We start from the raw sequence: 25250 nt of genomic DNA, 5'->3' as shown, positions 1-25250 counted from the left end.
ATGTCGTTTTTTGAATGAAGGTAGGGGGGCAGATCATGCAGAATAGGGATCCCTGCAGAGGGAGACAGAGCAAACTGGTTTTAAAATGAAAGGGTGCTGATATCAGGACCCTGCAGACAGACGAGATAAAAATACTCAGGCAGACGCAGACAAACAATCAGAGCTAAAGGGCACCCAGCTGTCGGTCTCTTATGGGCATTCACTAAGATCTACCTTTGGAAAGTAAAAAAAAAAAAATAGCCTTAAGTTTACTTACACAGAATTTTCTTTATTTTGTCTTAGTAGCAATAATTTTGTCACTTTATAATAACACAGACCACATTTTGAATACTACAGAAGTAATGTTAATATGATTTTGATATGCAAGTGTCTTGTTTACATTTTTATTGATGGATTTTGTGTTAGTGTCAGCCCCTCAGAGGGTGATGGTTACCTCAGTTTAACTGTATTCAGCTGCGTCTGCGGTACGAACAAGCAGCCTTGATGCATCTCTTCGTTTGGCGAACTGGTTTCAAATGGAACCATAGGCCTCGATTTGTCAGTGAGCAACACGTTTCTAACAGTCAAAGCACGTTTTTCTTTTTGTTTTTTTTAGTAAAAACACACTGTATATATACCTCCAGTAAATTCACCAAAGTTTCAAACATTTCAAATAGTATGATTGTATAAACAGTACAGGATACGTTTTCAAGGTTCAAAATCAGTGTAAATCAGCGGTGTGAATATTGGCTCTGCCTTCTCCATCTCAGTTAGGACATGCTGAAGGTACTGCACTAGTGCCTACCTTTATTGTTAATCTTGCCCTCCAGTGCACTTAATTTCATGATTAGACACAGACATTGCGTACAATTACGTTTAAGTCAAATAAACGTGTAAGAATGTAAAGTTATTCTTCTGACTTTTAGTCGAATGGTAACATTTTTGCATTGTGAAATTATCACCCCGTACGTGTGTGCGTGCATGTGTGTGCAGCCACGATTGCCCCTCCCGCGGAATGTTGAGCTCAAATAAAAACGCTCCCCACGGAATATTCTCCAGAGGTGCGGGAGTAGGCGGGGATTGGCGGTGGAACGGAGAAGAAGGTAATCGAAAGGCATTGTGGAGACAGCGGCGGGAGCCTTCTACCAAAGCTACGGCATCTCCTCGCGTTTCTACGGCTCCCCCGGCGAAAGACGTTTTGGTTTCTTGTGTTGAACCCTTTTTCAAACTCACCTGTGACCATGTCCAGTGGCCCTGTGGCCACGGCGCTGGCAGTGGCTTTACTGGCCAGCGCGGTGAGTTGCGTGCCCAAAGGCGCGGGAAAAGGCAAGAGAGAGGCGCCGGAGCGCTCGGTACCATCCGTGGCACAAGGTGCGTATTCCTGCAGGCGCCCGTTCTTTGCTTTACGCACGCTGGTCATGTCGGCTGTGTCCACATATGGAGGGTTTGAAATGCTTCCTCCATGCAGATAAGAGGTTTCGAGCCGGTCACTATAACCGTAAAAAAAAGTTTCCGTTTAGATGGGGCTGAAAGCCACACAATGCGGACGGAGTGAAGAGTTGCGCTGGTTTTCCCGTGTGTTCCACAGATGGATGTGTTGAGAACGGACAGTTTTATGGAAAGGGGGAGCAGTGGGAGCGCGCGTATCTAGGCAGCTTACTTCTCTGCACGTGCCATGGAGGCGCTGGCATCAAGTGTAAAACGAAACCTGAGGGTGAGCCAAGTTTTACGAAGCAATATGTTGTTTGTGCTCGCAGAGGTGGTTGCTTCTTCTTGTTGTTGAATAAATGATGTTGGTTATTTATGCCTCAGCGGAGGAGACCTGCTACGATAAGGTAAACGCTCGCTCTTACCGAGTTGGGGAGACTTACGAAAAGCCAAAGGATGGGATGATTTGGGACTGCACGTGCATTGGGTCAGGCAGAGGAAAAATCAGCTGCACCATTGCAAGTAGGTTGATTGGAGCACACTTGTACTGTATGTGGTGTTGGGGCCCAGTGCAGTGTGTTTACTTGCCTTTCCTTGTCTGTAGACCGATGTCACGAAGGTGGACACTCCTATAAGATAGGAGACACCTGGAAAAGGCCCCATGACACTGGAGACTACGTGCTGGAGTGTGTGTGTCTGGGCAATGGGAAAGGAGAGTGGACCTGCAAACCTGTTGGTAAGATACCACAAGGAATGATTGAATGAGGCAGGCATGGTTTTGTGTGTGTGTGTGTGTGTGTGTGTGTGTGTGTGTGTGTGTTTTCAGACTGACCCAGACATGGCTTACTGTGGATCTCAGAAACTGGCACCACTAAGTCTGCCAAGCATTAATGTTAAATCCACTTCTTCCTGTCTTTCGCTCTTTTTACCCATTAGCGGAGCGTTGCTATGACAACGCAGCTGGCACCTCTTATGTGGTGGGTGAGACGTGGGAGAAGCCGTACCAGGACTGGATGATCGTGGACTGCACCTGTCTGGGAGAGGGAAGTGGACGCATCACCTGCACATCTAGAAGTAAGAGAACCTCTCCTGAGCTCAGCACTTTCCCCAGAACTGGTTTGCAATAGTCCAAACCAGGCACACCTCTGCTCTCGCTCCCTGTATAGGTGGACCTCAATTTAATGGTTCTGCTAAGAACCATTATAGCTACGAAAGTCAGAACCTCTGCCTGGGTCTCAAAACCGGCCCAGGCATCCTTCAAGTACATCAAATATATTTCATGAAACGGCCGGCCCATGACTAGACCAGAGTCTGCGGCCCACCGGGCATTGCCCAAATGCCCTAATGGCCAGTCCACCCCTGCTCTGCAGTGATTTGGGTAATGAACACTTTTGCCCATGGGTGTGAACCTGTTGATCGTTTGGTGTCCTCAGATCGCTGTAATGACCAGGACACACGCATGTCTTACCGTATTGGGGACACTTGGACAAAGACAGATGCTCGTGGACACATCTTGCAGTGCCTGTGCACCGGTAATGGCCGGGGAGAATGGAAATGTGAGAGACATGCTTCCTTGCACACCACTGGTCTAGGTAAGACCGAAAAAAAGACTGATCGTTATTTCTTGGGCCACATTCCTGCTGTTTGGCATTTAAGCAAAGGTATATGACATACTAATGTGTTGCACGGTGAATTTGAGCCCTTGTAATCATCGAGCTAAATGATTTTGCATGGCTTGTCGGAACGAAACAGAACGCATTTCTTTCTAGTATGCACATTTTGGTTTGGATTTGTTTTATTTGGCAAGTTCACAATGTATTATGCTAAAAGTATACAAACCTATAACATTTGTCAAGTATAACATAATAAAGCCTCGGGCTTGTTTCCATCGTGAATTTCTACCAAGACAGCAAGGGAACATCGCATGTTGAATTATGTGCACGGACATTTTGTGTTTTGGCTTGTGCAGGCACCGGATCTCGAGTGGTCACCAATGTGCAGCCAGCTGTGTTCCAGCCCCTTCCAATCCCAGTGACCCCTGCGGAGGGCACCTGCATCACAGACTCGGGTGTTGCCTACACCATGGGCATGCGCTGGATCAAGTCCCAGGGCAGCAAACAGATGCTCTGCACTTGCCTGGGAAATGGTGCCAGCTGTGAAGAGTGGGGTCAGTTTCACCCTCCAGGGCACAAACCAATGCCGCTTACATGGCGTAACGGAGTGCTGCTCTGCGGAATTCTTATGCTAACGCTAGATGCACAGAACACGTTGCAAACATTGATGAGCAAGTTTAAAAACTTTTTTTCTCTCCACTGCTTTAGCCCCAGGTCTCGGTTAGGGCAGGTGCTTTTTAGAGTCCCCTGTTCTTTGCCACCGCTGAAACGAAGAGCATGCCATGCTCATTTTGATCCTTCCTTTCTGGCTCGTAGAGGGCCAGTCCCAGGCTTACGGCGGTAGCTCTAACGGTCAGCCCTGCGTGTTCCCCTTCGTGTCCATGGGCAAGACCTTCTACTCCTGCACGTCGGAGGGCCGCAGCGACGGGCAGCTCTGGTGCAGCACCACCTCGGACTTCGAAAAAGACCGGCAGTTCTCCTTCTGCACGGAGAAGAACGGTGAGCTGACTCCCGGGGCCATTGGTTGGGGCTGCTGCGCTGCTTTGACGTTCTGTGCATGTGCCCACTGCCTCTGGGTCTCGTCATGCAGCTGCTGGTTTGCTTTTGCAGTGCTGGTCACGACCCGAGGAGGGAACTCCAACGGCGCCCTGTGCCATTTCCCCTTCCTCTACAATGGTCGTAATTACACGGACTGCACTGCCGACGGACGCAGAGATGGCATGAAGTGGTGCGCTACCACCTATAACTACGACGGGGAGCAGAGTTTTGGCTTTTGCCCCATGGCCGGTGAGTGCCAGCAGCGTATGGTTTGGAGCTTCACTGGACAGAAGAGTATACGGCAGACTTCCTGACCTATGGGCGGGATAGTCCTAAGAATGCATGTCTCATGAGCCTGTGTAGGTTGTTATGAGGTCCTGCTTCAATGAAGTATCGTTGAAGTAAATGCTGGTTAAAACGAGCCCCTTTGGTGGATATTCCAGGTGCCTCAGAATGCATTCAGTGGGTTGCTGAGATGGCTACGGGATCAAGTGGATAAATGCAAGGCTTCATGTGATTGCCCTTTCTGCCACTCTTAGAAAGCTTTGGAGCAGCGGTTGCTTGCGTAAGCCTTAGCAAAGATCTAGCACGTTTTTAGCAGAACTTTTATAAGCGCCCCAAAGGTAGCTTATACTACAGCAAAATTCCATTATGTATAGTCAGCGTTTTCTCCGTGCTAGTAGTCAACATGGCATCGCGACGTTGTTAGTCTTTAGTCTTGAGTTCCCTCACCACCCTCGGTTCCAGCTCGAATAGATACGGTAATCGCCATCGCGTGCGTTATCTAGCAGCCACATCTTATGGCCCTGATGCTGGCACAAATGGGAGGAGACCAAATCAAAGTTAAAAAGGGTAAACAAAGTGGAAACAAAGGGTCAGTCGACACCTACTGAGCCACGTTACCATACGCACACTGATTCTTAGTGCAGGCTTTGATGGGTCTGTTTGACGGGTCTCTGTAACATCCAAGTGCCAATTAGGAGGGGTTGGGCAGGATCTCGCAGGCTTTTTCTGTGAGGGGCTTCAGCACTTCAGGGCATTACGCAGTGTTTCTTGGTAGGAGGGTGTGATGAGTCTTTCTCTTTATGGAGTACAGCACCACCCTTTTGTCATTGAGTTCTCGTGTTTTGCAAACATTTCTACCATTTTGTCCTCTCTTCTCAGATTTCGGCTCTTAATCTCTGATCAGATAAATGTGCTGTGCCTATCTACAATATCTGAATGCATTTAAACACAGTGACCAGATAACAGGCATTTTAAAAGGTCACTTTAAAAAGTGGTTAAGCCAGTGGGCACATGGGAAGGGTTCACTGGCTGGAGCACCTTTTAAGCGTGTGCCTCAAACAGCCCTGGCCCTGCAGCTGTGCCGGTGCGCAGACGTGGGGGACCTGGCCTGGGCCCGTTCTGGTTGGCCCTGAGGCCTTGCAGGGCTGGCCAGAGTCCAAGCCAGCTGCTCCAGGGTCTGTGTACCCCTCCCTTGACGTCTGACGGTCCTGGGGTTATCGAACTCTCATCCCCTTTCCATTACCCCAACAGGTGAACCGGTACTGTTCTAACTTGTAACAATGCGGCCATTCTGAAATACCGCCTTGAGCGCTGTCTGGTTTTTCCCTGTAATTAGTTTTGTTGTGTGCAGTGTTACGCCCCCCCCCCCCCCCCACCTTTCTCTCTAATTTTAGGCAGTTAATCACTCATGGATTGAAAATTGGTGGGTGGGCATGTCATTGTAGTGATTTGTGAACATAAAGCTATGTTGGAATAGAGACAATAACCTTTTAAACAAAAACCTTAGTAAATGCGCCTCGGGAGCGAGCGCTTATCAGCCAGTTGAACTCTTGCCTTTACAGCCCATGAGGAGGTGTGCACCACCAGCGAGGGGGTGATGTACCGCGTGGGAGATCAGTGGGACAAGCGTCATGAGGTTCTGGGACACATGATGCGTTGCACTTGTGTTGGGAATGGCCGTGGGGAGTGGAGCTGTGTTGCCTACTCTCAGCTCAAAGGTAAGGACACCTTTGTGGGCAGAGCTTCAGGGTTTTTACTGAGTCTTGGCTCACCTGGTATCAACATTTCATCAACATTTTGTCCACAAAAATTTGTCCATGTTTAATTGACCTATTGTAGACTAACTGAAGTGCCTCTTTCAGACCAGTGTATTGTGGATGGTCTGACCTACGAGGTGAACCAGACTTTCACTAAACGCCATGACGAAGGCTACATGATGAACTGCACCTGCTTTGGACAGGGCCGTGGACGCTGGAAGTGTGATGCCATCGGTGAGTTTACTTGGACCGAAGAGTGGCTGCACATTTTCACCAGAATGTATAGACCTGATGATGGCCTCTGAGACTCGGCTTGGCTTCAGTCCTGGGGTCTCCCCGTCATGCTTGGTTTTAAGTGTTCAACGCTACAATACAGCACGTGATTTGGGTGATGAACTGGATCAGATGTGTCGTGGCGTGGAATGCTTTAAATCCAAAAGAATGAACCTGAGAAGCTCTAAATTAGAGTCTGGACCTATTTCAGCGTTTCCGAGAATCCACTCAGCTTATGGCTTTCGGTGTGCCGTATGTTTCTTCTCGGCTGTTAAAATGTCAATTCTTTGTTTCCAGCTTTGAGCAAATTTAGCTAGAATCCTCTTAAATTGCTTACTTAAGGACTGGGTAATGACCCAATCCACATCTGCTCATTACAGACCAGTGCCAGGAACCAGAGACCAGAGTGTTTTACCAGGTCGGAGAGTCCTGGGACAAGGTAATCCACGGGATCCCCTACAAATGTTACTGCCATGGCAACGGAATTGGAGAGTTGAGCTGTGAGCCCCAGCAGTCCATTGTTGGTGAGCAAAGCACATCATCGCTACACAGAGGCTAAAAGAAGCATGCGCACTTCTACACACACGTGCGCACACACGCATCGGATATGCAGGGCGCTGCTGTAAGCGATCCAGTGGCCTTGGGTGGGAAGGCTGTTGGAAGTCAAAGGGTTCCAGATGTTTACAGCCTGTGGCTTTTTCTTCTCTCTGTGTCCGAGTGAAATCTTCTGGGGCTGCATCTGCTCTGCTTAAAGCCTTCATGTGATTCTCTCTTTCTTTCTCTTTTATTTAACTGCTTTGAACAAATGCTTGTCTTTTTGGAGGTGGTGTTTGAAACCAGCGCTGTGGCCTTTAAACACGCTCATCCACACCTATGTTTGTTTGGTCGTGCCACGCTGTGTGTTTGTTTTTTTTTGGGGGGGGGCTTTGAAGTTGGGTAGATGGTGAAAAAGGATACACATCCTGTTGGCTGTCGTCTCAGTGGCCCCCTGCTGCTCTTTTGTTGTGCGTTTGCTTGGCTTCAGCTCAGCCTCTAGGACTTACTTGGGGTTTTGTTGGAGGTGCTGCAACGCTAATTTGCAGACATCTGCTGCTTGTGCCATTTTAGCATCTGTGAAGTCGTTCACCAATTTACGTAGTCCAATTTTTTTTAAGTTTGCTTTGGTTTCACAAGCTTTACAGGCAAAATGGCTATTGAATGACAATTATGTTTTAAGTCAAGTCTCTCTTTTTTGACCAAGTTTTGCTTCTCTGCTGTGCATAAAAGCAGAATACACCATTACTGTACTGTGAAGATCTTAAGGAACATACAAAGAAGCCTTAGTAAAGGAAGTGGCTTATTAGTTATGCCAAGAATGCCTCTCTCTTTCGGGGAGCTGTATGGGGTTGCATCCAAGGTCAGGCGAGTGCCGTGCGCCCTGTCTTTAAGTGCGAGGCGCCCTAGAACAAGAACTCCCGTATAATGACATGCAGCTGTGAGACCTGGGAGCCATGCGGCCTGGCGTGGCGTTTGCTACTGGAACAGACCATGGACAGGGTGGGATTTAAATGCTGTATACAAACTAGTCAGCCAGTGGGCTTTCATAGGAGTAATTTGGAGAAATGGAGACCAGCTTGTCCTGATATGACTGGGTTAGCTTGCCACATAATTACTTTTTCTTTTTTTCTTTTTTTTTTGCCCTCACATGAAGCTGTATTTCTGACTTGGGAGCTGGTGGACTAAAACGGAACAAGGAATGTGCCACTTCCAGAAAGGGTTTGAAAGATGGATTTAAAAAAAAAAAAAAAAAAAAAAAAGCCATTCATATGGAAAAGTAAAGAATCATTTCTTTGCACAAGGAAGGTTGTGTGTTTTTGTTTGTAGTTATGAGGTTGGGTGGGTTCTGAAGCCTCAAGAACAGCAGAGAGTGCGCCACTGCACCAGTGCCAGACGTGTGTGATCACTAAAACCTCTGCAAGAATCTTGCATAGTTGTGTCAAGTTTCACATTTTAGTTTGACCTGATATCAGGTAGTAGACTACACTAGCATTTTTCAGTCTGTTTTCTTTCTCCTACAATGACCTTTGACCTCTCTATCGTGCATATAAGGTCAACAGTATTTGCTAACAAGGTTTGTTTTTACTTTTGTTTTTCCTACGTTTTGTCACTGTCAGTTTGTTTTATACTTTGTTTTGTACTGTACAGTACAGTACAAAACCACACATCCAATAACTTGCATCACTATGTGTCAGATGACAGGAAAAGTTTGGGAATACCTAAAACTCCAAATTTCTTTGTAAGGTGGTCACCGGCCGATCCAGGTCATTATTACGGAGGCTGGCAAAGAACCCAACTCTCACCCCATCCAATGGAACGTGCCGCCATCCGCTCACATCACCCAGTACATCCTTAAGTGGAGACAGGTCAGTCCTTTACTTTAAGTCGTGTCTTCTCTCGGGATGTACATTTTAACTAATTGGCTTAAGCCTTAAGCTATCGCTGTCGTCGGAGGGTCTGTGCGCTCACAGCATACTTTGGCAACAGAAAAACACCCGTGTGCCATGGAGAGAGGTCACCCTGCCGGGTCATCTGAACTCCTACACCATCGCCGGACTGAAACCAGGCATCACGTACGAGGGGCAGCTCATCAGCATTCTGAGGTTTGGCCGGAGAGAGGTCACTCGCTTTGACTTCACTACCACCTATGGCTCCCGTGAGTGTGTGTGTGTGTGTCTCTCTCTCTCTCTCTCTCTCTCACATGACCCACCATGACCGCTTGCTTTCTACCTCCCAGTCTCTCTCCCAGTGGCTCCGTCTGAGGGAGACACCACTCCCCCACCTCCCGTGGTGGACACCTCCGAGTCTGTCACTGAGATCACCTCCAGCAGCTTTGTGATCTCCTGGATGTCTGCCTCCGACACCGTGTCTGGCTTCCGAGTGGAGTATGAGCTCATCGAGGCGGGAGCTCAGCCCGGACAGCCCATGGTCCTGGGTCAGTTACACAGTCCCTCAGCTTCCGTCCCGTGTTTTTAATTGTGTGTTTATCGGTAAACACAGTGGTTTCGTATGGTTGAGCCGGAGTAATTGTAATGCGCGTGACTAAAATGCACGTTTTGCAGACCTTCCTCGCACGGCCACATCTGTCAATATTAATGAGCTGCTGCCAGGCAGAAAATACACGATTAATGTGTTTGAAGTGACTGAGGAGGAGGAGACCAGACTGATACTCACCACCTCCCAGACCACAGGTGTCTCTCGCTCGCTCTCTCTCGTATGTAAACGTGTAGCTGGAAGGTTACTGCATTATCTTTCTTTGCTTACATTCTCTGGTCCCTCTCCACAGCTCCTGATGCTCCCACAGAGCATGAGGTGGAGGAGGTGGATGACACCTCCATCACCGTCAGCTGGTCCAAACCTCTGGCTCCCATTACAGGTGGGCCCTGCCTGTCTTCAGCGTAAACCGGCTTTAATATCCCACCAGCGGAAGGGGGGGTTAGGCAAGTCTGATGGGTGTTCTGCATCCACAGGCTACCGCGTGGTCTACACCCCGTCCGTCGAGGGGAGCTCTGGCAGCACTGAGCTCAACCTGCCCAACACTGCGACCTCAGTCACCCTGAGTGACCTTCAGCCTGGCCAGCTGTACAACATCAGCATCTACGCCGTGGAGGAGAGCCAGGAGAGTGAGCCCGTCTTCGTGCAGGTCATCACTACCGACAAGGCCATGCCAGGTACGCTGACCCGACCCACTGGGGGGACGGCGATCTTAATACCAACCACCAAAACCTTACAAAGTACTTTACACAATACCCTCCCCACTACAATAACTTTTAGAGCTTTATGATCTTCTTTAGGTGCCCTGTATTTTAAATTTGACAAAAGATGTCTGAAAAATGCACTGAAATGTTCTGTAACTCCACCAGACACAGATGTTTTGTTTTCCATTTGATTTAGACCATTAATCAGGCAGCGCTGTGATTAGATCAGCAGATGTTTGCCGCTGTACTGTTGCTTAATGGTATGTCCAGAGCAGAGTTTGCTCAGGTGCTAGTGACGTCTTTGTGGTCACGCATTTAGACGAATGCCGAAGGGCAGTGGAGTTTACTGATGTCTGCTCAAAACACCATGCGGGTCAAGAACAAACCTTCCATGGGTCTCGCCTTTGCAAGACTTCTATCCTTTCTCTCTGGATGATTCAGAAGCCAACAGGGTGTCTGAATTCTTCTCTTCTGATGGAAGAGTTTTATTGCATGCTAAATGCATGTGGACGTTTCACTGTGCAGAAACCACAGGTTGAAATAAGACCTTTTTGCGTGAAGTGTATTGTAGGCTGAAGAATAGAGGACCGTTATGAAAGGGTGAGCACGTTGTTTTAAAAGACAAAGCCTCGTTTTTGATTTAGGTGACTTCTAATGAAATATAATGACGGGTGATTCATATTCTGATTTGGTGCGGCAACTTATTCCCTCACGAGATTTAAAATTTCATTTTTGCTTGTTCACAAGTTCATTTTTGGTGTTTTAGCACTACGTTTAATCTGATGTGAATCCCCGCAGAGGAAATCCCGTCTCCGACCGACCTGCAGTTCTTTGAGGTGTCCGACTCCAAGATCACCATCACCTGGAGCACTCCTGACGCAGAGGTGTCCAGGTTCCGGGTGTCGGTGGCGTCTGTGGGCCCCACCGGCCTGACGGGCAGGCAGCTGCAGCTCCCCATCACACACAACGCCTACGCTGAAGTCGGCCTTCTCCGGCCCGGGACACTCTACCGCTTCTTCGTCTTCGCCCTCAAAGGAACAGAGGAGAGCGAGCCACTGGTTGGGGAGCAGGCCACCAGTGAGTAGGGGCGGGGTGCCAGGGTCACCCGAGGGCAGCCATACAGACAGCGTGTAAACTTCATCACAGGCAGTACAGCACGTGATTGTGGAAAAAAACCCTTTTCATGTGGATTCGTTTTGATTAAATTTGATTAAATCAGTAAATATAAAATCAGTATCATTTTCAAAATGAAAAACAACTCCCACCCACTTTTGCAGGGTCAGAGTGAGTTTGTAATGCATGGTTTTTTTTTGTTTTGTTTTTTCACCCTTCCTACTCAGAACCCGACGCGCCCACCAACATCCACCTGTCCAACGTGACCGAGGACAGCGCCCTGATCTTGTGGGCCGCTCCCACAGCTCAGGTGACCGGCTACAGGCTCTTCCTGACCGTGGAGGGTTCGAACCCCAAGCAGCTGCGCATCCCGGCGCGCCTCACCCAGTACACGCTGCTGAATCTGCAGCCGGACACGGACTACACAGCCACGTTGCACGCCGAGAAGGACAACCTGCTCAGCGAGGGTGCTGTCACCACCTTCAGCACGGGTCAGTCTCCAGACCTCACCCTGATCATCAGAGCAAGGGCGCGTTATGCATTTGGGGAGATTAGACTAGGACTTAGAATTGCGTCTAATACTAAAACACGACACAATCTTTAATACTAAAATGCAACTCCGCAAGATTTAAAAAGTAAAGTGAAAAATTACAGCCATGGAGTTCATGGAGTTTTTATATTCAAAAGCAAAATAAATGTACTCATTTCTAAACCAGCAACAGGAACTAGCAATATATAAATACATAATCAATATGATACACGATCTACAACAATTCTTGATTGGTTGTTTGATGTGACCTAAAACTTTGATGCTGTTTTCCACATTCTGATCTAGTTAGCTGCACTCATCAGCCAGCGGTCTGTTGGGTGTTCTTAGTGTGCGGTCTGATTGCCTTTTGTAGGTCTGCCTATGGGCAATGCACCTCGCTTCAGTACTGACATCACAGACACCTCCATCGTCATCTCCTGGAGTCCTGTCCCGAGAATCGGATATAAGGTACTCGTCCCACACAGCACAGATGCTGGCTCAGCCTGAATCCCCAATGGCCATTAATCAAGGCTTAAATGGCCCAAGTGTGGCCCAGAACATTCTTGGGAGGGATCTCAACTTTCACCTTATGGTTTGTGTAACTTTTTTTTTTTTTACCTGTGCCCCAAGTGCACGTAGACCCACACACACTTATACACACACTCACCCCCTCAGTTGACAGTGAGGCCCAGTCAAGGTGGAGAGGCCCCCAGGGAGGTGACCTCTGACTCGGGTACCATCTACATATCGGGCCTGACCCCGGGAGTGGAGTACACCTACAGCATCCAACCTGTCATCGACGGCCATGGCCATGGCAACCCCGTCACGCGGCGCGTCGTCACACGTAAGGCTCACGTTCGAGTAAAGGTTATTAGTGGCGTGTGCGCTAACCGCTAGCGCCGGTGCAGATGTTGCCGGTTCCAGTGCAGTCGCGTCATCTAAAACCTCTCTTCTCACAGCACTGTCTCCCCCAACCGACCTCAACCTGGAGACCAACCCGAGCACTGGAGAGTTGACGGTCCACTGGAACGAGGCCAAAACCCCAGGTGCTTGTATGATCTGACATGCCATCCTCACAGATGGGAGAGATTTATGAAGCTAAATGACTAACTATGTGTAAAAAATAATAATAATAATTTTTAGGCAACTTTTTTTTTTGCCCCTCTTTTTAATTTTCCACTTAAACCTTTTGTGAACTTCCTGTGCCCCACCCCTCAGATATCACAGGATACAGAGTGACATGCAGACCCACCAATGGGCAGCAGGGCAACTCTGTGGAGGAGTTTGTGGAGGCAGGCCAGACCTCGTGCACTCTGGAGAACCTGAGCCCCGGGGTGGAGTACAACGTGAGCGTGTTCACAGTGAAGGATGACATGGAGAGTGTGCCCATCTCCACCACAGTCACGCCGGGTACGCGCTCCACCCACCGCCTGTCCACTCCGAGTGACACCCCCCCCCCCCCCCACCGTGCTTTTGAGATGCCTGGAGAGCTAACATCGACTTAAACCCTCTGGTGTTGAAATCTTTGATCCCATGATATTAATTGGTGGATCAAAGGCTACACCGATTTTGTGGAAGCAAAATCATTTGGCAAATCCATAAAATTTACTTATTTAAAGTAAATTATGTCTGTAACATTTAAGATGTATTTCCTGGAAATGCACAGAAGTCTGCTGCATTCTTCTCATGACGGTCAATGTAACCATAGCTTTGTGAACATTTTCTGGTGTGTTCTCCATGCCAGAAAATTTCTACCCCGATGTGATTCTGAAAATATTTCTTTCCACTGCTTTGTTTGGCAAAGACATCATAGATACATTTAATACTGAAGCGGTATATTATGTTGATCTTTGTTACTCTTATATAAAAATGTGATATGACTGCCATCAGTTCTCACTTCATCACCGTTTGCGACAGTTTTCAGTTGCAGAACTCACTGATCATTTCCTGATGTCTCCATATCACTGCGAGCGCTCGTCACCATGGTTCTGCAGGGGTGCACACCGTGAACCGTGAGCCCCGTGCTGACCTCTCTGCTCTCTGCTCTCGTCCCTGTCCCCTGTCTGTCTGGGCTGCTCCACCTCTCTTAACCTCGTAGACGTGCCCCAGCTAACAGATCTCCACTTTGTCAATGTCACCGACTCCACCATCGGCCTCTCCTGGAGCCCTCTCAACTCCACGGCCGTGACGGGCTACCGCATCACGGTGGTAGCCGCGGGCGAGAGCGTGCCCGTCTTTGTGGACACGGTGGAGGCCACCAGAGGTTTCTACACCGTGTATGGCCTGGAGCCGGGCATCGACTATGACATCAGCATCATAACCATAACGGAGACTGGGCAGAGCGAGCCCACCACCGTCACACAGCAAACAGGTGTGTGTGTGTGTGTGTGTGTGTGTGTGTGTGTGTGTGTGTGTGTGTGTGTGTGTGTGTGTGTGTGTGTGTGTGTGTGTGTGTGTGTGTGTGTGTGTGTTGAGAGAGATTTCCTTTTGAAATCAGCTATTTTTCTTTCTTTTCTTTTTTAAAGTTTTTTATGGTGCACATGAGGGTAAAGTGATGTGTTGATTTTAGTGTGCTGCATGTAGTCTAGTGTGGAACTCCAGCATGTTTAACATTTGAGGTTCTTGGGCTTGGCAGTACATGTGGTTGCCATGTTCTCTTGTGCATCTGCAGGGTAGCGTGATCAAGACAGCCATGTCTAGTTTGACTGACTGCATTTCTTGTAGTAACTTTCATTCTCATCATTCTGTCTCTCCTCCTTTTGCGTTTCTTTGCTTGCTTTGCCTCCTCCAGTATTGGAGGATGAGAGGCATGTGGCAGATGCCTGGCTAAAGGGTTTCCCGTTAATACTTCCCCGCCCCAGCTCGCTAGATGCTGCTGGTTTCCCTCCCTTCCATGAACAATAAATCCCGCTGTTCTTTATATCTCAGTAGAATATGGCATATTGTTTTTAGAGTTTTGCATACCTTTTTGTTTTTAGCTTCATTTGCTGTGCTCCTTTTCCTTAGTCTTGCCGGCCCCCACAGACCTGATGTTCAGTAACGTGACCCCGGACAGTCTCACGTTGAGCTGGGCCACCCCCAGAGTGCCCAGGCCCAGCGAGATTCACAGATACATCATCCGCTACCACCCAGTCGATGATGAAGATGACATCACTGAACGCACTGTGGATGGAAACGCCCACAGTGACGTTCTTCGTCGTGCGTGAACTTCTCTTCTGTAGTATACCTAATGCGAGACTTTCTAGTGCTCCCTTTGCTAAGTGATTTTTCTCTCTCTGTCTGTGTGTGTGTGTGTGTGTGTGTGTGTGTGTGTGTGTGTGTGTGTGTGTGTGTGTGTGTGTCTGTGTGTGTCTGTGTGTGTCTGTGTGTGTCTGTGTGTGTGTGTGTGTGTGTGTGTGTGTGTGTGTGTGTGTGTCTGTGTGTGTCTGTGTGTGTCTGTGTGTGTCTGTGTGTGTGTGTGTGTGTGTGTGTGTGTGTGTGTGTGTGTGTGTGTGTGTGTGTGTGTGTGTGTGTGTGTGTGTGTGTGTGTGTGTGTGTGTGTACGTACGTACAGACCTACTGCCCGACACTGAGTATCTGGTGAGTGTGTTCTATGTCTATGAAGAAAGGGAGAGCTCACCTGTGATCAGCACTCAAAGAACAGGTGAGTTTAAGCACATCCGTCCCAAGAGTGACTGCTACCCAGTAAGCACTTTCAGGGGTCTTCGCTGAAGCCCGTGCGGTCTGCCTCGCTAGCCAATGGGAAGCACTTTTCTTAGCCATCTCTCAAATGGAGGTCATCCTTTGACTTGGATTTGTGCGTCTCTGCTCTGTGCTGTAGCCCTGGACTCCCCCGTGGGCCTGCGGTTCTCCGAGATCGGCACAAACTCCTTCACCGTGCATTGGCTGCCTCCTCAGGCCGTCATCTCTGGCTACCGTCTCCGCCACCAGATGACCAGTGGGGGGCGCGCCAAGGAGGAGAGGCTTCCCCCGTCCCGGAGCCACTTCACGGTCACAGGCCTGGCCCCAGAGACGGAGTACATCATCGAGGTCTACGCTAATAGCGGCTCCCGTGAGAGCCAGCCGCTCACCGGAACCCAGGCCACCAGTAGGCTGCAGTCCTGCCTGCGCATGCACTTCAATTTTAATATATTTAATATTGAAATGTATAATGGTATATTTCGTTCATGAATACATAGAGCAACGTTTGGTTTTTACGTTACAGTGACATTTGTTACTTCTGGTGGATTTAAAAAAAAAAAAAAAAAAATGTAATACATTTTTTTTTGTTCTGTGCGTAATAAAGTAAATTCTCGTGTGCTAGTCTCTGACGCCCCTACTGACCTGGAGGTCAGTTCTTCCACACCGACTAGCATCAATATCCGCTGGGACGCCCCATCAGTGACCGTTAGGTACTACAGGGTCACCCACAGTGAGTCAGGTACAGGAATGATGCCTCCTTAAGTATTAATTATCTTCTCACCTGAATGTAATTATATAATTTCTGCTTGCTACAGCTGTGTTGTGCTAAATGTGGTTTATTTTGTGCTCATAACTATACTGGTCACATAACTAGCCATATACTGTAACTGTAAACACTTTTTTTTTTTTCCCAGTAACATTTTGAGGCAATTATTCGATGACAATTATAGATTTCTATTGGCCGTGAGTCACTATTGGCATCCTGTAATCACTGAAACGTTGTTCTCCACCAGGTGGTCATGGCTCCCCCAGTGAGTTTACTGTGCCAGGCTCGCAGACCTCCACCACCATTCAAGGGCTGCGCCCAGGCACCAACTACACCGTCACTGTGTACGCAGTAACGGGCAGAGGAGACAGCCCGGCCTCTAGCACGCCCATCTCAGTCACCCACATAACAGGTAAACTCGCACCAGTGATCCAGCGACGGTTTGGTTCGGCTTCTAGTGCGGGTATGGTGACGGATCAGTTGATCCGATGCCGGAGAAATGGGTTGAACGGCTTCGAAAAAGAAAGAAACAGAGCCGGTGGGGTAACGGTGGCAGCGAGTGAAGACTGAGACCGAAGTAAAAGAGAAAGAGACGTTAGAGAACGGTGGGGGCGACCTTGGGTTACTAAGAAGACGGAGGTGAAGAGTGACTGACTGATCTGGGTCGTGTTTCTGTAGATATCGAGTCCCCGTCGGAGATGGAGGTGACTGATGTGAAGGACAGCACTATCACTGTGCGCTGGAGCCCCGCAGTAGGCCCAGTCAATGGCTACCGTGTCACTGGAACTCCCCGCAATGGCCAGGGCCCCTCCTTCTCTGAGGTTGTTGCTCCAGGTGGGAAAATATATTTGTGCGTTTTTTGAAATGCAGCTGCATGCTCATAAATTACAAATGGATTTTTATTTTTTGTTGAACATTTTAAAATGGTAGTCGCTGGAGTTTGTGTGCATTGTTTGCTTGTCATTCATTTTCTAGACCAGACAGAGATGACCTTCTCTGGGCTGATGCCCACAGCAGAGTACACTCTGAGTGTGTATACTCTGGGACAGGATGGAGAGAGCCCTCCACTGGTTGAGACTGTAATTACAAGTGAGTTAAATTCATTTTATTTTAATTGGTGCATTATTGGCATACTGTAAATGTCAAGAAGGTGAAATGTTCTGAGCTCCAGTTCCAACCCTCCGTCCCTGGTCCTTCTCAGCTGTGGACAGACCCAAAGACTTGGCGTTCTCTGACGTGGACTCCACGTCCATGCGCATTTCCTGGGAGGGTCCGGATGGCCAGGTAACCTCGTACCGAGTGCTGTACTCCAGTTCAGAAGAGGACGAGAGGGAGCTGTTCCCGGCCCCGCACGGCGAGGACGAAACCGCTGTGCTATCTAACCTCCAGCCGGGCACAGAGTATATCGTTAGGGTCATTGCCCTGCATGACCGGACTCCCAGCCCTCCGCTAGAGGGCACTCAGACCACAGGTACTGCAGAGCACCCACTGTGGTTCACGCATCCTGAAACACTTCCGTGCATGGAACAACTACTATGTTAAGAAGAATGTGACTTTGGTACTGCCTTCTTATTAACACCTTTCCTTGTCGTTCCTCCTTCCGTCATCTTTTGTGTCTAGCCATCCCTGGCCCCACCCACCTTCAGTTCTCTCAGGTGGGATCCAGTTCCTTCACCGTGTCCTGGTATTCTGCTGCTAACGTCCAGCTCACTGGCTACCGGGTAGCCATCACCCCTAAGAACAAGAATGGCCCCACCAAAGAGGTCAACGTTTCGCCCGACTCGAAGCAGTACCATGCCACTGGACTCACAGTAAATAATTCTCATACTTTGATGGTTCTATTGCGAGGCGCAAGGACGGACTCTTGGGAGCAGCTGGACTTCAGTACTGCTCCTCAGCTCTGCGGGAATGTTTCTAAATGTCATGCAAGTGCCTCGGCTGGTGCGCGTATGTTTGAAGAGCTATTTTCTGCTCTATTTTGGAAAATCTGCAGCACTTGATGTGCTGTAACCTTAATGAGAGCCTTGGGGCTGGAAGCAGCCGTGATTGCGGCCGCGCTGCTGGTCTGAGATCAGCAAGGCCAACCACACACGTGCTGCCGGCCTTGTCATTTACATGTGTGGCTGTATAAAATATGGAGGCCTAGACCTGCTTGTTCCAGAGCGGGAAAAAAAAAACCCAGCATGGGTTTGTCTTCTGAATGATGATGCGCTCTCCCTCTTTCTCGATCACTTACTCCCACTCTTGCTGTCTGTCTGTCCACAGCCTGCCACGGAGTACGAAGTAGAGGTCTATGCTGTGAAGAATTCTCTTACCAGCCGCCCGGTGAAGGGAGACGTCACCACTCCAGACAGTAAGCTGTTTTCCCTTTCGCCAGCTGCCCGCTGTGAAACCCCCTGCTGTGTACATCTAACCGTCTCCACACCCTTGCAGACATCAGTCCCCCTCGACGTGTTCGCATCTCCAACGTGAAGGATTCCTCGGTCACGCTCACCTGGCGCTCGAAGACCGAAGCCATCTCTGGCTTCCTGGTGGAGGCCACGCCCACCATCGGGGGTCATAACCCTATCCAGCGGACCATCCCGTCGGACTCCCGCTCCTACACCATCAACGGTATCCCGCGCTTCCTTCATAAACATACAGAATCTTTTTTTTTTTTTTTTTCAGTAACACTAATGGCGCCAGTGAGGCTGTGATCAGGATGTTGTCCGATGTTGTCCGCTGACCCTGCCCTGATTCCCACAGGGCTGGAGCCAGGAACCACCTACAAAATCAACATTTACACGCTGAGTGGAATTGGGCGCAGTGAACCGTTCACCCTCACTGCCACCACAGGTACCCATCACACACCAGAGAAAGATTGCTCCGATGCCCTCCATGTGCTGCGTTTCTGGAGATGACCGCTTTGCTCTTACTCTCTCTAGCTAAACCAGTGATCAGTCCTCCGACGAACATCCACTTCACCTCCCTGACCCCCAACACCATCTCCTTCACCTGGGAGCCACCCCGTAGCACCATCACAGGATATTACATCACCTACGAGGAGGCAGGAGGCATCCCACGAGAGCTGCTTCCCAGAGCCCTTGCAGGCAGAACCTCCGCCACCATCATGGGTACCAGTTACTGTCTTTTTCCTGCCTTTTTATAGTGTTGCATTTCCTGTTTCCTGTTGCTTTCTTTTCCTTATATTGAATACCTTTTTTTTTTATGGTGTGGGTGGGAGTGTAAAATGTATTTTATTTTAAACTGTTATGTATTCGGGGGGTGGAGGTGCCTTTTGAAAATTAGATGCATCTCATTTTTTTCCTATATATTTCCTATTCCTATTTTTCCTTTCCCCCCCCCCCCCCACTCTCACATTTGCTGTACTAGCAGCTGCTGACTAAGCTAACTGGGTTTTCTTTGTTCTTGTGTGTAGGTTTGAAACCAGGCACTGAGTACATCATAAAGATCGTGGCACTTAACAATGCCCAGAGAAGCATGCCCCTGGTGGGCAAGGCCAGAACCCGTAAGCCCCTGCTCTACAGAACCTACGAGTGCAGTGTATTACTCACTAAGAGACACGCCAGTGTTTATCTTTGACTCTGCTCTTTTTAAGACAGGTTTCTTTGTTGCAAGTTATTAATGTACAGGCAAAGCTCATGTTTCTAAGAGTTTAAGTTGAAACTGAATAATGCTAAACCTTTTGAATGACTGTAAAATTCAAAAGTCAATGAAGGCAAAACTTCCCTGCACTTCTGAGTGTAATGTCGTTAGGTGGTAATTGTGCCCTCTGCTGGCGATGCAAAGCTATTGCATGTCCACTTACGCACTTGCCTCTAACCCTTATCCTGCTAGAAATCGAAGACCTGTCCCCTCAACTTCCAGTGTCTCACAGGCCCAAGCCGGGCATCATGGATGTCCCCGAGGAAGAGAATTTAAACAACAATCACATACACCTGCTGGGCCCCAACAGGCCTGACTCGGTCGAGCAGCAGGGCAAACACATTTACACGGAGTACCAGAGCCTGGGCCTAGCCAACCGAGGGCAGCAGCAACCTCTCATGCCACACCACGGCGAGCCCCTGGTCTACATCCCCCTGCCCGGGCCCAACGGCCACAGGGTGCCCGTGGTGAAGGTGAGCGAGGGCCCTGCACACGGCTTCCCCTTCGAGTTCCCCTTTAATGAGACAGACCTGCCCCAGGAAGCCCAGACACGGACCACCATCACATGGCAACCGGCGCCGGGGACCTCTGAGTACGTGGTGTCCTGCAGTCCTGTTATGGAGATTAACGAGAAGAGCTTCCAGGTGAGCTCGCCGAGATGCTGGCGTTCTCACAAGCCTGCACGTCTTGCGTATTAAGATCCGGTTCCGCCGGGATCACACGTTTGAGGCGCCTTAGAAATGCATGGCCTTAAATATAGTTTGCTTGCGTAATTCAAATGTGTGTCCGTCTCTTTCAGATGCACCTACCTGGCTCTTCCTCCAGTGCAACCCTGATCGGCCTCACCTCTGGAGCCTCCTACAACATTGTTGTAGAATCGGTCAACGGAGACCACAGGCAGACTGTTCTGGAGGATGTGGTGACAGTTGACAACATGGGTAAACCCTCGCACAAGCCACCTCTTGCAGCTCTGTTTATTACGTTGTCATCGGCTGATTACGGTGTGAAGGATTTAGTTTTTCATTGTCCGTTTAGATCATTAGATCCCCTCTCTCTGTCTACTGTGTCTTTCAGTGGCAGGAGCTGTGTCCATGGGCAGGGACGTGTGCTACGACACGTTCACGGCTACCTACCATGAGGTGGGAGCCGAGTGGGAGCGCATGTCGGAGACGGGCTTCAAGCTATGGTGCAGGTGCCTCGGTCTGGGCAGCGGACACTTTAGGTGTGATTCATCCAGTGAGTGGCTGACTCCTGCTAAAGCCCCGCCCCTCGCTAGCAATGGGCAGCTCTTCTCACTCCAGTGTAACAGATCGGGTTTCCTTGTCTGAGGAACAGAGGTTACTCTGTTGTTGAGATTGCGGTAATTTTGACTGGTCTTGTGCGCCGAGGTCCGTGAGGAAACGAAGATTTTTGCAAAAGTAGCAAATACCTCTGGAAAGCGTGTTCACCTTGCCCATGCTAGCCCCTGTCTGCCATGTTTGATTTGGTTATTAAACATGACAACATGGTGACTCTTGTCTCAGATTAGGATTGTCGACTTTCAACCGGACGATACTAAACTCTAAGACGGGTGTACTCTGCCTCAGCTTTGGGATGAGCAAAGAGATCATGGCTCAGCGACTGTGTGTGTGTGTGTGTGTGTGTGTGTGTGTGTGTGTGTGTGTGTGTGTGTGTGTGCTGTTACACCCCAACATGGAGCCATTTGGTCCAGTGTGTATTGTGCAGTGGAGGAGGTGGTCTGATCTGGTGTATGTCTCTCTCTCTCTCTCTCTCTCTCATGCCTGCCCTCTGCCCACTCACGCCGACAGAATGGTGCCATGACAACAATCACAACTACCGCATTGGGGAGAAGTGGGAGCGGCACGCCGAGAATGGTCACATGATGAGCTGCACCTGCCTGGGCAATGGGAAGGGGGAGTTCAAGTGTGAGCCACGTGAGTCCGCGAGTGTTCCGCACTCTCACTCGGCCCCTGGCTTCTCAGCGTCCTGCTGGCGGAGGGTCGCTTGCAGCCGCGCTTGCGTGGTGATGTGGAGCTGGAGAGCTTCGCCTGTTTCACTGAGCCCCTTTTTGGTCACACCATCCCTCCTGATTTTTCTTTCAGCGTCATCGCACCAACCACTCGAGCACCAATGACATGGGAGAGCCATTAAGCTGGCTGCGCTGTTCACGGTTTGATTTTTGCATTACGTGTGTAATGTCGTAAACGGCCTCAAAATTGTGTGTTTTAGACGAATTTACGTGCTACGATGAAGGAAAGATGTACCACGTTGGCAACCAGTGGCAGAAGGAGTACCTTGGTGCGATCTGCACCTGTACCTGCTACGGTGGGCAGCAGGTAACTCCCTCGTCTCTCCATCACCGCTGATGTAACGATAGCTGTGTGGAAAGCAGAGTCTTCCTGACTGTAAAAAAAATAAATAAATAAACAAAACAAAAACAGCCAGTACACCTGTCTAGTTTGGATGGCTCCATGTTCTCCAACACCACGCACTAGGCACTGACCCAGGGTTAGCTCCTTCCTATGTGTGTTGCTTCTTATTTCCCCACCATAAGTAAATCCAGTAGGTTTGAGAAGCTGGGGCCTCTGGCGTCCTAACTGTAGTGCCACGCAGTGGAAGAGTGTGTGGGTGTAACTCTGGACCTGAGGCCCCAGATGTGTGCTTAACCTGGGCTGTGTCATCAGGGCTGGCACTGTGAGAAGTGCCACCGGCCCAGTGCAGAAGTGGACGAGGACCTTCTCCAGCCTCCCGTACGCACGGGCGTTTATGACCAGAACACGGAGAATGCCCTGCGCAAGAAGCTGGTACGTCTCTCCGCCTCCTTAAACCTAACCGCAACCTGGCCAGACGGGTCCTAATTCTGTAGTGCATGCTGGGTAATGTGCCACTTCACTCGCTCAAGGTGAAGCATGTATGAATTAAGTGTTTTTCTCTCTCTGTCTCTGTCCCACAGAACATGCAGTGTCCCATTGAGTGCCTTAGACCAGAACTGCTAGCAGATGCGCAGAGCCCTTCCAAGTAGTTTCCATTGTATGCAGAACTGGAGAGGTGTGTACCCTAGAGACTGCCCGTAGAGTATAGCCCCACCCCCAGTGCCTTTTTACCCTCCTCCACACTGAGCTGGAGCCTGCTGGCTTCCACACTAGTCCTGCCAGCCCACAGCACACTCCCAGAGTCTCCATGCGCAAGCTCCCTCACCTGTCGGGTCGGGCCACTCGCCTTAGCTTTCACCCACATAGAACAGGATGAGTATCGGCATTCCTTAGGGAGATTCCCTCCATCTGGACATGGCTGTTCCAGTCCAGGAGAGTTTCAGAGGTAATGAAGGCTCTCTACTGTTTCTTTTCTTTACTTCTTCCTATCAGCAGAGACCAAAGAACATTTTGGTTTGATTTTGATTTTTAAACATTTTTTTAGAACCACTGGGGCCTCTCAACATGTAAGGCACACTTTCTAATATTTTTGTGACTCACCTATATGGCCTATATCCGTTTATACAAGTCACCCTTTAAAAGTGAGTGAGACCCGTCAAAAATACCAAGCACTGTCTTACAACGGAAGTTTCTGTGCCTTGTAGGCATCCTTTAATATCCAGTGTTGACCCGATTTTAAATTGGCTTGCTGGTTTGAATCTGTTGGCCTCTGCTTCCATAAGGAAAGCACTGTTTTTTAAATACGAGGACATACACATTTGTTTTTTTTGTTTTTTTATTTATCCCTTTTTCAGTGCATTTTGATACTATGCAGTTTTTTGGATGTACACTTTTTTTTTTCTTTTTTTTTTGTTTTAGGTGCCAAAGTCTTAACTACTGTGGACAAAATTCCTTTTAATAAACTTTTTACAAAAAAGTGTTGCTGAGTTGCAGTTGATGATGGTTTTATACACTTATTAGCCACAATTTGTGTCTTTACTTTGTGAACAAGTTCAGTTGTGCACACTACAAAACAGAAACATGCCCTTATGAGTTGTTTCCATGCTTACATGTGTGTGGTGTCATTATGATTTGGCTCCTTCCATCACAATAATAGACAAAGTGTTACATACAAGCTCTTTATTTCCCATAGTTCATGATGCCATAAATTATATTTTGGCATCAGTTATGGCAATGACTTCAATCATATAAGAGCTCATTAGAACCACTGTAGAGTCTTAATTTACTACAGCCGATTTCCAGGGTGTCTATATATAGTATAGAAATCCAACGAATGTTCTATGTGAGTAACTGGAGTGTGCTGTAGTAATAGAAGTAGATATATTCTATAGTAAAGTACACAGTTTATATAGAAACAAGACGTTTCAGACAGGTCCTTCACCAGCTGTGCAAGCACAATGCTTTTGTATGTATGTATGTATGTATGTATGTATGTGTGTATGTATGATACACATACACATACACATACACCAAGTTGATCCTTTTTTTAAACAGTCTGGATAATTCCCAAAATTGATGAAATGACTTTTCGTAGCTTCTTCTTGGCCACCTGTCATAATTAGGTGTTAACAGGTTATGAGTAATTTCCAAACAACTGAAGGTGCCATGAATGCTGTAAAAACAATTGTATGCAAATACAAAAATCTTGGCACCATACAGGCAAAACATGTTTCCAAGTGTAAGAGAAATAGGTTTAGATCAAACAACATGGATCCTACAGTAAAAAAACAAAAAAACATCTACACAAAAGCACACAAGAATGGTTGAGAAGGTAAAAATGGACTTTTCAACTGGCCAACTGGAATTCTTGATCTCGGCGCATCTGAAAATCTTTGAAGAAAGCTGAAGTCTGCTGCTGTGGAAAAGAAACCCAGCAGACATGAAGCAGTTTGAAAGGGCTGCAGTGGAAGAGTGACGCCTCCGAAATGTCGGAAGTATTCGGGAAGGGTACCTTTTAGTCCCGTCCGCGATGCACATCGTTTCTTTTGTAATAATTTGTAACATGCTATTGAAATATTCGATTTCTCATTAAGTTGATACATATGTAACGGTGTAAAGTAGTTAATATACCTTTTAAGTGTTATGGAATTTAATAATTATATTTTGTGAAATTCTTGATAAATGGATTTGTCACTACCGACTGATTGTCACATGCAGCCTCGTCAAGGAAAAGGTACCACGGTAAAGTAGTCCGAGTATGCAGCTGTGTTTGTGCTCAAGTATGCTACTGCAAAATAGCGCTGTAAGGTGCACTAGTAGTTTATGTTGGCTTTGATATTCATAAGTAATACCACTTGGAGAGCAAAATGTCGAAGATTTTTATACATGAGGCTGTGCTAACGTTAGCTTTTCTTTAGACAGATAAGATGACCAAATAAGGAATGAATTGCATTTTGTGGCGATCATACTCGCTACAGATATGTGTTGCCTTGACTTGTACATGCCTTACCATGCGCTCCTATACGGTTTCGTTCTC

At 48.3% G+C, this 25250-nt stretch overlaps 1 protein-coding gene across 1 annotated transcript; it reads left to right on the top strand.

Annotated features, from left to right (window-relative positions):
• Nucleotides 1–1042: 1042 nt before the first annotated feature.
• On the top strand, nt 1043–23693 carry fn1a (fibronectin 1a). Its single transcript, XM_081713530.1, has 46 exons — nt 1043–1350; nt 1568–1693; nt 1792–1929; nt 2012–2143; nt 2344–2481; nt 2841–2999; nt 3377–3574; nt 3837–4019; nt 4131–4307; nt 5906–6061; nt 6206–6334; nt 6754–6897; nt 8654–8775; nt 8897–9065; nt 9147–9344; nt 9472–9600; nt 9696–9785; nt 9880–10080; nt 10906–11184; nt 11448–11711; nt 12123–12217; nt 12425–12593; nt 12709–12795; nt 12968–13159; nt 13848–14120; nt 14756–14947; nt 15303–15392; nt 15570–15836; nt 16053–16169; nt 16444–16608; nt 16875–17030; nt 17172–17285; nt 17398–17667; nt 17817–18007; nt 18462–18549; nt 18630–18809; nt 18942–19031; nt 19121–19309; nt 19615–19704; nt 20034–20485; nt 20641–20779; nt 20916–21077; nt 21650–21775; nt 22071–22177; nt 22526–22645; nt 22795–23693. Exons 1-46 carry the CDS (start codon nt 1221–1223, stop codon nt 22861–22863), a joined length of 7452 nt encoding a protein of 2483 aa, XP_081569656.1. The 5' UTR covers nt 1043–1220; the 3' UTR covers nt 22864–23693.
• The last annotated feature ends 1557 nt before the right edge of the window (nt 23694–25250 follow it).

The sequence above is a fragment of the Electrophorus electricus genome, chromosome 4 (assembly GCF_041902795.1).
Source record: "Electrophorus electricus isolate QZ-2024a chromosome 4, ASM4190279v1, whole genome shotgun sequence".
In the NCBI taxonomy this organism is placed as follows: domain Eukaryota; kingdom Metazoa; phylum Chordata; class Actinopteri; order Gymnotiformes; family Gymnotidae; genus Electrophorus; species Electrophorus electricus.
This window is presented reverse-complemented; position numbering and strand designations above follow the sequence as displayed.